Source organism: Schistocerca nitens, chromosome 1, assembly GCF_023898315.1.
Source record: "Schistocerca nitens isolate TAMUIC-IGC-003100 chromosome 1, iqSchNite1.1, whole genome shotgun sequence".
NCBI lineage: Eukaryota > Metazoa > Arthropoda > Insecta > Orthoptera > Acrididae > Schistocerca > Schistocerca nitens.
In genome coordinates this window covers 478,752,304-478,767,407 of record NC_064614.1, presented here as the reverse complement: position 1 = coordinate 478,767,407, position 15,104 = coordinate 478,752,304, and the positions used below count along the sequence as shown (strand labels likewise).

The 15,104-nt window shown below is 39.9% G+C and overlaps 1 protein-coding gene across 2 annotated transcripts in view; it reads right to left on the bottom strand.

Annotated features, from left to right (window-relative positions):
* Window positions 1-13,323, bottom strand: part of LOC126252105 (ralA-binding protein 1) — a 127,494-nt gene extending 114,171 nt beyond the window's left edge. Inside the window, exons 1-3 of one of the 2 annotated variants that reach the window (XM_049952978.1) lie at window positions 13,191-13,323; window positions 6,425-6,499; window positions 6,049-6,146 (exon numbers count right to left, since the gene is read on the bottom strand). In XM_049952978.1, coding sequence (XP_049808935.1) covers window positions 6,049-6,133 — 85 coding nt within the window. In that variant the 5' untranslated portion in view covers window positions 6,134-6,146; window positions 6,425-6,499; window positions 13,191-13,323. The remainder of the gene's footprint in view (window positions 1-6,048; window positions 6,147-6,424; window positions 6,500-13,190) is intronic. The other variant, XM_049952971.1, reaches the window with a different exon arrangement.
* Window positions 13,324-15,104: the final 1,781 nt, after the last annotated feature.

Below are 15,104 nucleotides of genomic sequence, written 5' to 3'. Positions count from 1 at the left end.
CTCAGATTGGAATGTATACCGCAGAGACAGGCTGGACAGTGAAGAGGGAGGCGTGTTTATAGCGATAAGAAGTGCAATAGTATCGAAGGAAATTGATGGAGATACAAAATGTGAAATAATTTGGGTGAAGGTCACAGTTAAAGCAGGCTCAGACATGGTAATTGGATGTCTCTATAGGCCCCCTGGCTCAGCAGCTGTTGTGGCTGAGCACCTGAAGGATAATTTGGAAAATATTTCGAGCAGATTTCCCCACCATGTTATAGTTCTGGGTGGAGATTTTAATTTGCCGGATATAGACTGGGACACTCAAAAGTTCATAACGGGTGGCAGGGACAAAGAATCCAGTGAAACTATTTGAAACAGTTAACGCAGAACAGGGAATCAGCGATCATTAAGCGGTTACTGCATCGATGATTTCAGCAGTAAATAGAAATATTAAAAAAGGTAGGAAGATTTATCTGTTTAGCAGAAGTGACAAAAAGCAGATTTCAGAGTACTTGATGGCTCAATATGAAAGTTTTGTCTCGATTACAGATAGTGTTGAGGATCAGTGGACAAAGTTCAAAACCATTGTACAATATGCGTTAGATGAGTATGTGCCTAGCAAGATCGTAAGAAATGGAAAAGAGCCACCGTGGTACAAGAACCAAGTTAGAAAACTGCTGCAGAAGCAAAGGGAACTTCACAGCAAACATACACATAGCCAAAGCCTTGCAGACAAACAAAAATTACGCGAAACGAAATGTAGTGTGAGGAGGGCTATGCGAGAAGTGTTCAGTGAATTCGAAAGTAAAGTTCTACGTACTGACTTGGCAAAAAATCCTAAGAAATTTTGGTCTTATGTCAAAGCGGTAGGTGGATCAAAACAAAATGTCCAAACACTCTGTGACTAAAATGGTACTGAAACAGAGGATGACAGACTTAAGGCCGAAATACTAAATGTCTTCTTCCAAAGCTGTTTCACAGAGGAAGACTGCACTGTAGTTCCTTCTCTAGATTGTCGCACAGATGACAAAATGGTAAATATCGACAGAGGGATAGAGAAACATTTAAAATCGCTCAACAGAGGAAAGGCCGCTGGACCGAATGGGATACCAGTTCGATTTTACACAGAGTACGCGAAGGAACTTGCCCCCCTTCTTGCAGCGGTGTATCGTAGGTCTCTAGAAGAGCGTAGCGTTCCAAAGGATTGGAAAAGGGCGCAGGTCATCCCTGTTTTCAAGAAGGGACGTCGAACAGATGTACAGAACTATAGACCTATATCTCTAATGTCAATCAGTTGTAGAATTTTGGAACACGTATTATGTTCGAGTATAATGACTTTTCTGGAGACTAGAAATCTACTCTGTAGGAATCAGCATGGGTTTCGAAAAAGACGGTCGTGTGAAACCCAGCTCGCGCTATTCGTCCACGAGACTCAGAGGGCCATAGACACGGGTTCACAAGTAGATGCCGTGTTTCTTGACTTCCGCAAGGCATTCGATACAGTTCCCCACAGTCGTTTAATGAACAAAGTAAGAGCATATGGACTATCAGACCAATTGTGTGATTGGATTGAAGAGTTCCTAGATAACAGAACACAGCATGTCATTCTAAATGGAGAGATATCTTCCGAAGTAAGAGTGATTTCAGGTGTGCCTCAGGGGAGTGTCGTAGGACCGTTGCTATTCACAATATACATAAATGACCTTGTGGATGACATCGGAAGTTCACTGAGGCTTTTTACGGATGATGCTGTGGTATATCAAGAAGTTGTAACAATGGAAAAATTTACTGAAATGCAGGAGGATCTGCAGCGAATTGACACATGGTGCAGGGAATGGCAATTGAATCTCAATGCAGACAAGTGTAATGTGCTGTGAATACATAGAAAGATAGACCCCTTATCATTTAGCTACAAAATAGCAGGTCAGCAACTGGAAGCAGTTAATTCCATAAATTATCTGGGAGTACGCATTAGGAGTGATTTAAAATGGAATGATCATATAAAGTTGATCGACGGTAAGGCAGATGCCAGACAGATTCATTGGAAGAATCCTAAGGAAATGCAATCCGAAAACAAAGGAAGTAGTTTACAGTACGCTTGTTTGCCCGCTGCTTGAATACTGCTCAGCAGTGTGGGATCCGTACCAGATAGGATTGATAGAAGAGATAGAGAAGATCCAACAGAGAGCAGCGCGCTTCGTTACAGGATCATTTAGTAATCGCGAAAGCGTTACGGAGATGATAGATAAACTCCAGTGGAAGACTCTGCAGGAGAGACGCTCAGTAGCTCGGTACGGGCTTTTGTTGAAGTTTCGAGAACATACCTTCACCGAAGAGTCAAGCAGTATATTGCTCCCTCCTACGTATATCTCGCGAAGGGACTATGAGGATAAAATCAGAGAGATTAGAGCCCACACAGAAGCATACCGACAATCCTTCTTTCCACGAAGAATACGAGACTGGAATAGAAGGGAGAACCGATAGAGGTACTCATGGTACCCTCCGCCACACACCGTCAGGTGGCTTGCGGAGTATGGCTGTAGATGTAGATGGGGGCACGAATTGTCATTCATGAAGACGAATGCCACGCCAATATACTGCAAATATGGTTGCACTATCAGTCGGAGGATGACATTCACGTATCGTACAGCCGTATCGTCAGCCTCATAAAATGCCACCTCAAAAGAGCAGGGAACCTCCACCTAACTGCACTCACTGTACAACATGTCTAAGGTGTTCAGCCTGACCAGGTTGCCTCCAAACATGTCTCCTATGACTGTCTGGTTGAAGGCATATACAACACTCATCGGTGAAGAGAATGCGATGCCAATCCTGAGCAGTCCATTCGGCATGTTGTTGGGCCCATCTGTACTGCACTGCATGGTGTCGTGGTTGCAAAGATAGACCTCGCCATGGATGTTGGGAGTGAAGTTGCGCATCATGCGCCTACTTTGCACAGTTTCAGTCGTAACACAACGTCCTGTGGCTGCACAAAAAGTATTATTCAACATGGTGGCATTCCTGTCAGGGTTCCTCTGAGCCATAATCCGCAGGTAGCGGTCATCCACTGCAGTAGTAGCCCTTGGGCGGCCTGAGCGAGGCATGATGTCGACAGTTCCTGTCTCTCTGTGGCCATGTCTGAACAACATCACTTTGGTTCACTCCAAGACACCTGAACACTTCCCTTGTTGAGAGCCCTTCCTGGCACAAAGTAACAAGGCAGACACAATCGAACTGCAGTATTGACCATCTAGGCATGGTTGAACTACATGACAACACGAGACGTGTACCTTCTTCCTGGTGGAATGGCTAGAACTCATCGGCTGTCAGACCCCTTCCATCTAATAAGCGCTGCTCGTGCATGGTTGTTTACACTTTTGGGCTGATTTAGTGACATCTCTGAACAGTCAAATGAATTGTGTCTGTGATAGAATATCCACAGTCAACATCTATCTTCAGAAGTTCTGGGAACCAGGGTGATGCAAAACTTTTTTTGATGTGTGTATAACAGATCTGAGGCAGCATGGGCATGGTCTTAGTCATCTGGAAGTGCGTGCGTAGTATGTACAGTGGAAAGCGTAGAGTGACTAAATTACTTTTTATGTTGTTAAGCCAACTTGTTCGAAGTAAGTACAAACATAAGATGATTTATTGACAACAGCACTCCACATCTTTGACACACTGGTGACCCTTCACGATACAAGAGAAAGCCATGTGCCAGTGTGTAATGCCCCACTCTGAGCCTTAAGTACTACTTCTTCAGCTCAGCATGGTCAGAAGGAGGTAGGGCACAGTCGCACTGACTGTTTTACTGATCACAGCTTACAGCTCCCAGTACCAGACACTGAGCTTCCCACCAAATGAAGTATTTTGGGTCATGTCTGTGGTAATAGCCTGCAGAGGGACTGAACAGCAAGTAAGAGGTAAAATGGAGCAAGCCTCCTTGGTAGGCATATGGGCAATTCATTTCCCCAGATCCCTATGTGACCTGAAACCCAGCAGAAAATTATTTCCTTTTCCTATCTTTGCAAGAAAATGTGAGGGTCCTGGACACACTGCAGCACCCTGTCCAGTGAGGGCAACAGCAGAAAGGGCACTTGGGGAACCAGAGCATATGAGAAATTTCCTGCCATGATGCAGTTTCATCTGCTCCACTGCCCTCAGGGTATCAATTAACTCCACATAAAAATATAATCTGGGGTGCAATACTTCCTTTACCCGTTCACTTCAAAAAGTAACCTGAGCCTATGTAGCAGCCGAGGGTGATCCCTACCCCACCCCTGGCTTTAGACCCTAATGCCCTCTCCCTGCAATAATTCAAGAGTATCCTTTGCAATGATATCATAAGAGGTAGGATACATTTGTCATGGCTGACTATCGTATGGAACTCAATAATTCTGTTAGAATATTGTCTACACTAGGTACTTGGTTTCAATTTACGTCATTCAATTTTCAGTCAAATTCTTCTCACAATATCATATTCCTCATCTCATCTTCATTTACCTCTTTTAACCTTTCTATAACATTGACTTCAAGTTCATTTCTCTTCTGTATATATCATCTTTCCTCTTTTCTTAGTATTCGCTTGCCACCAGAGCTATTTATATTCAGACAACTGTTTCTTGTTTCTCCATAAGCTTCTTTAATTTTCCTATAGGTGGTAACTATCTTTCTCATAATCATTCACACTTCTAAAGCTTTGCCTTTTTGCTCTAGCCACTTCTAGTTTGCCATTTTGCACTTTCTGTTCATCTCAGTTGACATCAACATTCCCTCTTGCCTGTATCACTTGCTACACTTTTATATTTTTTCCTTTCTTCATTTACATTCAATACCTTTGGAGTTATCCAAGGGCTTCTACTAGGCCTTGTCTTTTAACTATTGATTCTCTGCTGCCTTCACTACTTCATCTCTCAAAGTCGCTTGTTCATGTTCTATTGCACAACTTTCCCCGTTTCAGACAACTATTCCCCAATGCCCTCTTTGAAGTTCCAAACAACCACTGGTTCTTTCAATTTATCTATGGCCCCGCCTCTTTAATTTCTAACCCATCTGAAGTCCATAGCCAATAAATTATGAGCAGAGTCCACATCTACCCTTGAAAATGTTTTGCAGTTTTCAGTCTAGTACTGGCCCATGTAACAAGTTGTGGCAAAATTACATAACTAACATTTTGGTGTCTGCAGGTCCTAGTCAAATAAAAAAAATGCCATTTTATGATTCTTTAGCCAAGTGTTAGCAGAGATAAACTGTGCTTTGTGCAAAATCCTACTAGATGACTTCCCATTTCATTCATTTACCCCAGCCCATGTTCTCCTATTAGCCTACTATTTTCCTCTTCTACATAAAATTCCAGGCCCCCACCACAGAGAAAATGCATCTTATTTAACTTCATTTATGGAGCATTTGGGCTTAAGTGAACTTATGGTGTACCAAGCTCTTTCACTGTATGCTACTGCTGGCAATTTATTTCTCTTGGTCATAGCCATTCAGGTGATAGCATATGGTAGCCAATGAGAAAATCTGAATCTAATGATTTGTTTTCGCAGAATATGTGAACTGATCTGCGTTTGATATGGAGAGTGGGAAGAAAACTAGATATGTTGTCAGACCCACCTGTAGCATAACCCAATGCCTAGATCAGGTTAGAGTGTGACAATTTGCTTGCGAGTTGGTGAAGCCAACAAATTGAATGGAAGGAAACTAGATGAGCTGACAGACTGAGTTGTAGCAATGTCACAGATTGAAGCGTAGCATATCCTGACATATACATTCGTCATTAGGATAACCTACTTGTCTCTCTTATTTTCAATTTCACCAAATGTTCCTCCATGTGGTTATATTGTAACCTAATCAAACAAAATTCCAGTTATCTTTATTTACAGACCATAGGAAATTACGAGCGAGTGTTGGCTACTGTCAACCAACTCATGTTTCATCTTCTTCACTTCCCACCATTCATCATAACAGCTGCAGCACACAACAGTAATGCCCTGGTATACTGTAAGTGTACTTTTACTAGCATATGCATTAATTCTCATTGCCTGCTACAGACATACTTACAGTCACTTTCATTACTCTTCTTTCCTGATTCAGATGCGTAAAGTCCTGGAAAATCTTTTTCAACATCTGGGCTTTCAAATTCCATTCTTCACTATCTCCTGGGAAGAGAAAAAGACTGAGTTCAGCCAATGCAAAGTAAAAACTTATGTAAAATAAAATCACAAATTTCACTTTAGGCCCATATAGAAAGCACATGGCAATATTCAGTATTGACTATTATCTTCATGTTTCTGTTTCTGAAAATACAATAATACAAGAGAAGCATCTAGTTTTTACTCCAGTTTAAAGACTTTCCAATACAGAATAATAAATATTTTCAAACTTTTAAATAAGTAACACAGGTTGCAATTTAACAAGTCATTGATTTCCCACTTACCAGAAATAAAATGTAAGCTCAGGTTGAACTGGGATGGGTCAGGAAAACAGGCATGCCATTCTAAAGGAACCATTCCTGCAAGTGATTAGGGTGTTGTAAACACTGCTCCTATTGTCTATTTTGATTGTATCTTGTTTCTAGATCTCTGATACATCCAAAAAGACTGAACATTTACATCTCCTGATACCCTAATCATGTAGCATGTCATTTAGTAATAACTGAAACCTACATTGTCTTTATCACTACTTAAGACAGAAGGTGAGGATACATTCTTCAATTGGTTAAACAGGAATATCTAAGGCAGAGTTAACAGTCATAAAGATGGGAAAAAGACAATATTTTACCTCCAGCATTCACAGCACTGCAGTTGCTCCTTTGTCAGTATAAACTGACGAACAGTTAGTAGGGAAAAGAAACATGAAATGATAAGAAGTAAGAGTAGCAGTACAAGTGAAGCAGTTTAATTGATATTAATGTTTTCTTAAGAACAGAATTTAATATTCAAGTCTTAATGTAAATATATTAAAATTTTTAAGGTACTTTTACTCCTGGCAATACTTTATGTACTTGAAATATTCCAAGAGACACAGTTGCTAAAATTCGATATTAAATTGTCTGAAAAGTGTTGAGGGAGATAACGTCTCACATACAATGTTAAACTGCAGTTCCTCTGATCACTGACAAGTAAGACCCTCTTCACACCACCAGAAGAAAGTAAGTATGGTATATATTACTACCAACAGGGCAAAATTTAGTGCAGAATCAAATTTTCTTTTATTCTTTCAAATGTTGCATTAACAAAAGAGAGAGAAATTTTAGAAACCTAAGCTGTATACTAGATTAAAAACAAACTCTCTCTATACTGCAACAAACTATTTGTGTTACATCAGGTAAATGTAGTGATGTAATTTAGAAAGAAAACCACTGTTCTTTAAAAAAAATTAGCTGCTTGCTCAGTTATTTTAAATACAAGCACACTGGTAGAGAAGTTAGTTCCCCCACCTCCCTCCCCCAGGAGACATCACCCTACTTGATAACATTACTTCTAGACTTGGCAATAGTCTCAGTTCAGCAAGGAAGGGAGTCCACAAGTTTCTTTGGTATGCCACATCCAACCGAAGCCACTTACTAATGATTAAATCCTGTAGAGCTGCTGGGTTGTGAGGACGTTGACTGGTATGTTTCACCTATAGTTCCAAATAGTCCCAAACAAAGTCTATGGGAATTAAGATACATTATCTAGCAAGCCAGTCTAGACATGATAAGAATGCCCCAGTGTTTGTCAAACCACAAATAAATGTGCGTACAGCTGTTTGAACATGACTGTTAACATCTATGAAGGCAGGTGTGTCCATAGATACCTCTGACAAAGATGCAGAAGAAAGGGCAATAATTGGTCACCCTTGATGTTATATAAACATCGTGGTTCATTTTCATGGTAAGCTGAATGAGAGAGCCCAACCATTGTACACAAAGACACCCCTAGCCATCATCAAAGAACCATCTCCACCATCAACTTCCTGCCGTGACTTGTGTCAGTAGTGGAGGTGCAAATGTCTGCCTGGTACCAGCTCTGTATCAATCTGCAATGCTCCAAAGTAGCATGTGCACTCTTCTATGGGGCGAGTAATATTATTTCCAGTCAGCTTATTACATAGGCCTATTCTCCTTGTCAGTAGGTCCATCTCATCCTGAGGCCTGTGCGACCTGCTCCTCCCTTCCAGCCTTTCCTTATCCATCCATCCTCTCCTCTCTAGGGAGAGTTTTTTTCTACCCCTTCTCTTTTACTCCTCTTCTTTTATTTGTCTATTTGCAATACTCAAAATGTTGCCTTGTGAAGGTAAGTACTGATCTATTATTCTATCTGTCTTTAATTTTACATATTAAATGCTTTGCTGCTCCTCTCCTTCTAGCAATGTAGTGCTTCAACTCTTATCTACAGGATAATAAAAGCAAGAATTAAGGCAGCATTTTCTGCAACAGTACTAAAAAATTTCAAATTAATGATTATGAGAAGGATTCTGTGCAACTCACCATAAAGGTGGCACATTAGGTGGCATTCCTTGTGGTACAAGGTGTGTAAATATATGATTACTATGATTAATTCATCCAAATAATTGAGTTGCAGACAGGCACAGCAAAAAGACTTCACACACACACACAGCTTTCAGTCAACACTTTCTTCGGAAAAGAAAGGAAAAAGATACACCCCCCCCCCCCCACACACACACACACACATTCAGATGACCAGACACACCTCATACATACACATGAACGCTATCACCTCACACACATATGAACACTGTCACCTGCCACTCCGGCCAGACTACAACTGTGTTTAATGAAACTGCTTTCATTCAACATAATAGCTGCAGTCTGGTCAGATCAGCTGGTGATAGTGGTCATAAGTGCATGAGATGTGCCTGCTCGTGTGAATGCGTGTGTATGTTTTCCCTTCTCTTCTGAAGAAAGTTTTTTGGCTGAAAGATCAGTTTGTAACAGTCTTTTTGTTGTGCCTGTCTGTAACTCAAATTATCATCTTTAATGTGGATAGCAATCTATCCTTTTCATAATTGTTGATATTCCAACCTGAACTTTCTTTGTTTAAAATTCCAGATCATTTTGTTACAATAACTGTTTGTCTCATTTAGAAACTTTATCTATTCAATTGGTGATATTACAATATTGTTAAGCAACAATCAATCTTTTCTGAAGCAAAGCTGTTTTTCCCTATTTGTTGATTTGATTTTCAAACATTGTAGTGACTGTACACATCGGCTGTAGTGACAGTTGTACTGAGGTAGAGAGGAGAGATTCAACCCCATGCCTCTGTAAATCATCAGTTTCTGATATTTTCTACCATTTAAAATTTTTCTCATACCTAAACAACTTTTTAGTTTTTGAAGATTACATACACTGAACATATGTTCATAAGTACACATAAATATGTTTACTGTCCATGCGGGTTTTAAGAGATCAGAATATGGAAGATGTAAGCTAAGTTAACTGAATTTTCTTGTTGCACATAGTTTTTATAAATAGTGAAGCGAAAATCTGATGTGAAGTCACAGTTTTCCAAACTCACTGCTTATATATTAGAGTGATGATAATATTAACATATTTGCATACACATTTATTAATGTCTGTATCAGTACAGTTTTTTCCCATTCTTTCAAATCAGTATTACATACTATGTCTCACAACAATGAAAATAAACGATTTTTGACAATATAATGCAACTGGAAAGATAAAAAAGATCTACTCACCAAGTGGCGGCAGGAGGAGACACATATAAAAAAGGTGCAAACTTTTGGAGCCAGAGGCTGCTTCTTCTGGCCGAAGGGTTGATGGGAAAGGAAGAAGGGTGAAAGAAAAGGACTGGAATGGTTTAAGAAAATGGATAGAGTTCACAAAAGTTACCCAGAACCCCAGTTCAGAGGAGACTTGCTCGACAGGATGAGAAAAAAAGATTATTATCCACGGGCAGTGACAACTGCTAATTAGATTTATGTTTCACATTTCACTGTAAATATTTGTGACTTTGTATTGTTTGTGTAAGATAATGGAAGAACAGTACAAAATGAGTGTGTGACAAAAAGTACACTGGTGGAGGTGAATGAACCACACAAGCAAGACCATATATCAGTATAAAACATAAGCTTCACCACTCTGATAAATAGAAAGTGAGAGCTAGTGTAGCAACAAAACTGACAAATTGTTCCAACTTGGAAAGAGTTCTATCAAGAAAATGTGTTTACCATATTTTCTTTACGTATCTGAGTAACAAGGAGCTCCTTGAGTAGGCTATGAGGTTGCAAATGATGTTTACGTCATTTGATGCCCCACAAAAAATGAAATGATTGTATGGCATTTATCGGCTGGGATATCCCCTTTGGGGTTCGACCACCGTATTGCAAGTCTTTTTAGGTGACACCACTTTGGCGACTTGCGTGTCAATGATGATGAAAATAATGATGAAGGACACACAACACCCAGTCCCCTGTCGGGAATCAAACCCGGGCCCCCTTGCATGGTAGGCAGTGATACTACCACTGCGCTACAGAGGCGGACAATGCCCCACGTATTTTCTACCATGCAACCACAATATTGGCTGCTAATAGCAACAGGGGGCATGACTGGAGGTATCCAATGGTGATCACAGCATGATGCTACAGAACGTAGTTGAGCTGCTTAGTCAACGATTATCTGACAACAGTGCTAGTGATGTTGATACAAAGCAAAGCAATTGCAACTACAAACAACGCAAACATTGCATTATATGTACAACAGTTGGTGAGGAATTCAAGGAATTTCACAGAGTGAGAAAGAAGTGGCAGATGAAATATTAGTGTTTCTGCAAGATGAGGCAGTGGAATGTGTGGTCATATACATGCTTGACGGTGTGGACAATGGACATGAGGCGTGCAGTGATGACGATACATGCTTAATAAGTGAAAGTGATATTGAAACAGCTGTTGAGCCATGTAATTCATCATCCTTGTCGGACAAGGAGCCACAAATCCTGTCAGCAGTGAAACATAGTAAAGGACAATCATTGTCCAAGGAGCAGGTACTAAACATAATTCTGTATGTCAAAGATCATGCACCACATAAAAAAAAAGAATTATGAACGGATTTCAAATAAGTCCACAGCAATATGACCAAGTAGTGCATAAGAAAAACTATGGATATTCAAGGGAGAACAGGGCATACTTGTTACAAAAACTGGTGTTTGTGCATTTCAAGGGTGCTCTATACAATTCACAGGATGTGTATGATAGTGATCCACTGTGTTATATACATTTCAAATTGCATTTATCATAGATTGCAGTGACTTCAAGGGAAGCATTGGATGGTTGTGTAGCTTCAAACAATGCTAAGGAATTGGAAGACGTAAGACAATGAAATTTCATGCAAAGTGTCAACCAATGATGCACAGCAAACTGCTGAATTGGCTCAAAAATTTGTTGATGAGATAAACAAACTTATCCCATTGCTAGGAGGGAATTTGTTCTCAACTCCAACCAACTGGGGTGTGAAGAGGAAATGCATATGAAAGGAATCCTGGAAATAAGAGGAACCAAGAGAGGTGCATTAATATCAGCTAACATCAATGCCTTCATGCATTTATATACAAGTATGCCGACTGTAAATGTGTACATTGGTAAATTGGCTGGAAAGTTATTTATTGTGCTGCGAGAGGTTTGAGGTGCTCTGTCACATATTATTTTTTTCTCATGTCTGTGACCTTGCAAGGGCAGTAGCCAACATTTAGGCCTACATCAAAGCAAGTAAGAGAGGGAAAATGTGTGTAAGAGAACTACAACTATGGTAAGAGCCCTGCTTTTGACCAACTGCTGGTCAAAATAACTTGCTTTTGCTTGATGCCTGGTCTATGGATAAAAATAATACTCCTTTAGAGCAAGCTATCCCTCCTGAAAAGTGTGTGACACTGCAGTTCACACCACCTGGAATCACTAGGCAAATTCAGCTTCTGGATGTTTATTTTTTGCCCATGACTATAAAACATTATCTTCAGTTCCATCTTACAGGATAGCCAGTTTCACGATAAGCTCCACAAGAGACTGTTTTACATGTGGTTATATGCCATAAATCCGATCAATTCTCATCACCCTGTTACACCAATATGATTCTACATGCATTCTTTAAGAGTATACATAGCTCAGCATCCTGCAGGTTTGTAAATCCCAAGGAGGTTGCCTTCGATCTTGATGGCGCAAACCTTTGTGATCACTGTGGTGTTCCATTTTCCATCCAGTGTCATGGTGCAAGTTAGGGGTTTGTTTTTAACATTTCTTGAATGTCAGAAATCTCCATTTTGTGAAGAGTAATACATACATTCAATAATATGGTTGATAGCTGCACCTACCAGACACTCATTTTCTGTTGCCCTCCTGATACACATTATGGTAAATCATTAGCAGCTAATACTGTTCCTCTCATAATTGCTAATACAACACTTACAACTGAGCCTTACTAAAGACTGAACTTGTAACCTCGCACTAAAGGGGAGCCTTGTAAAATCTGGACCTTTGCCTTTCATGGACAGCTGTCTCCACACTGAGCCATGTATTGAAGCCTCACATGCTAACCAAAGCTTTCAAAATGAAGACAGGAAGAAGAAAGATTAGCATTGAACAACCCATTGGCAACGAAATCATCAGATAAGGTGCACAAACTCAGGTTTCATTAATTCATAGACCATTCCATACTGTAACCTACTTCTGTTAAACATACCAATAACGAATTATCCTGTCTGATATTCAATATGTACATGGAGGCAGTAGTAGAGAAAACTAAGTACGGGTATGGAAAAAATTAAAATTCGGCAAGATATAAAAACAGGTTTGCCAATGACAACGTAATTTGGTCAGAGACTGCAAAGAACATGGGAAATAAGTTGAACGGAATGAATAGTGACTTGAAAAGTGATTGCAATATGAATACCAAGTGTATTTGCATGTAGTCTAATTAAAGAGAGTGAACCATTACAAGAATTAGCCGAGTTTTGGTTTCTGTGAAACAACATAACTTACTATGGCAGAAGTTGAGAGAATACGACACGCAGTCTTGCAACAGCACCACTTTTTTTCAAAGACATGAGAAATACTTATCATTAAATATACATTTATGTATTACAAAGCAAATTTCTGAACTTACAAAGTGAAATTCGATTAGCGACTATATTACTCGATTGTATTTTCTATACTAGGAATCAAAAGTCATCTAGAAAGTTAAAACAGACCTTTATCAATGTACTGTCACATGTCTCTTGCCGCCCCCAATCAGCTGGTCATGAGCACTAGATGTAAACATAAACAAGTTTTGAAATCGATACTTTGGGCATAGTCGACGTTGTTCGATTGTCCCGGACTCGGTTACAAGGTGCCGTATTTATAGTGTTTAACGATGTCTCGCAGAAATTGAAAACATGCTTGAGACTCTCAGAAATTATTATCTTCATAAAACCAAGTTTGATTATAAGAGTCCACAGCAGAGTTCTACAATAAATTTTCATATGCCATTTCTTTCCTTGATATGGCGCCGAATATGAAGTTACGAGCTTAATAGGTCTGTAAATACAGTTAATAATTCCGGAGAAATGTGTTGGAAATGAAAAGGCTTTACGTTTACCGCGAAACACAGTGTATTTCGCGTAACAGAATAACAAAATGGCGTAAATAACAAACACTGAGAAGCATGTAAATGCAGATTCGAGTGCTGCAACTACTTGCGAAAACTGAGGACTTATATCTGCACCTGCGAAAAGCGCACGACGAAAGATGTCATGTTCGTAAAATTTAATAACATTATAGCTGTGCTAATGAAAACGCCAAGCGAAATATGGGGGGTGAGCAGTAAATGTGACGATTATACGTAGTGGAGAGTGGGGCACTATGAACCACGGGGCATAATGAATCATATAGCATGATTTCGGTATAAGGTGGTAAATTATTTTTTCCTCTGTGCATATGTTGTCAGTACTGCCCTACTGACTGCCATTTGTTATCTGCAGGATATAGTTCCCGCCATTAGTGTTGTAGTGGTGATATCTTAGTTTCGCGACAGTGAAGTAAATTTTGGAGACATAGATAGATTGAATTTTATCCAGTCCTTTGCCACCAATTTTAGAGAAAGTAAGTCATTGTAACAATATCAATACTGTATTTTAATGATACAGATCTTCAACTATTGACAATGTTCATACATAACCTCACATGAGCTTAGTTTGAAATATGTACTGTTGGGGCACATTGAAGCAAGCTCTCCCGGGGCACAATGAGCCATGGTTCATTGTGCCCCATGGTGGTCTATTGTGCCCCAGGAATCGTTTAATTGTCCAATACAAGCACTCTGTACTTTGTTTCCCTAGCATGGGTAAAAACATTGTGTAGGTATTTAAGGCTTTTAAATTACAGACGTTCAGCAGTCCTGTTTTATACTATCAGGTTTGAAGATGCTTCATTCATACCGCAGGAAGACGGACAGAGGTAAAACTGACCACGATGTTATGCAAGAAGCTGTACAGGATGTTCTTAAAGGGGCATGGCAGTTGGCCAAGCAGCTAAATCTCATTCAATACCCTACCCTACTCTTCGACGATACGTTCAAAACATAAAATGTGGTTCCAGAGAAAGATTGACACCAAATTATGACAATCTTAAAGTATTTTCTGTGGAGCAGGAGAAAGAGTTAGTGGAGAATTTGTTGCATTCTTCTAAGATATGCTTTGGTGTTGACAGTAAAACATGCAGGCGCTTAGCAGGTGAGCTGGCTTTGAAAAATGGTTTGAAATGTCCTGAGAACTGGCTGGAGGGAATGGCTAGTGTAGACTTGTTCTATGGGCTCATGAAACAAAATCCCAGTTTAAGTATCTGAATCCCAGAGGGCTGCAGCTTATCCAGAGCAACGTCCTTTAATCGGTATACTGTTTCGAATTTCTTAAAAAACTTGAAAGACCTTCACCGGAGATACCCTACTTTCGCTGATGGTGCAAGGATTTTCAATCTGGATGAAATCAGTACCTCAACTGTACCAGATAGGCTTCCAAAGGTAGTGACACAAAATGGAAGTAAACAGATTTCTCAAGGTACTAGTGGAGAACATGGTGTCTTAGTGACCACCTGTTGCATAATCAGTGCAGGCGGTACTTTCCTTT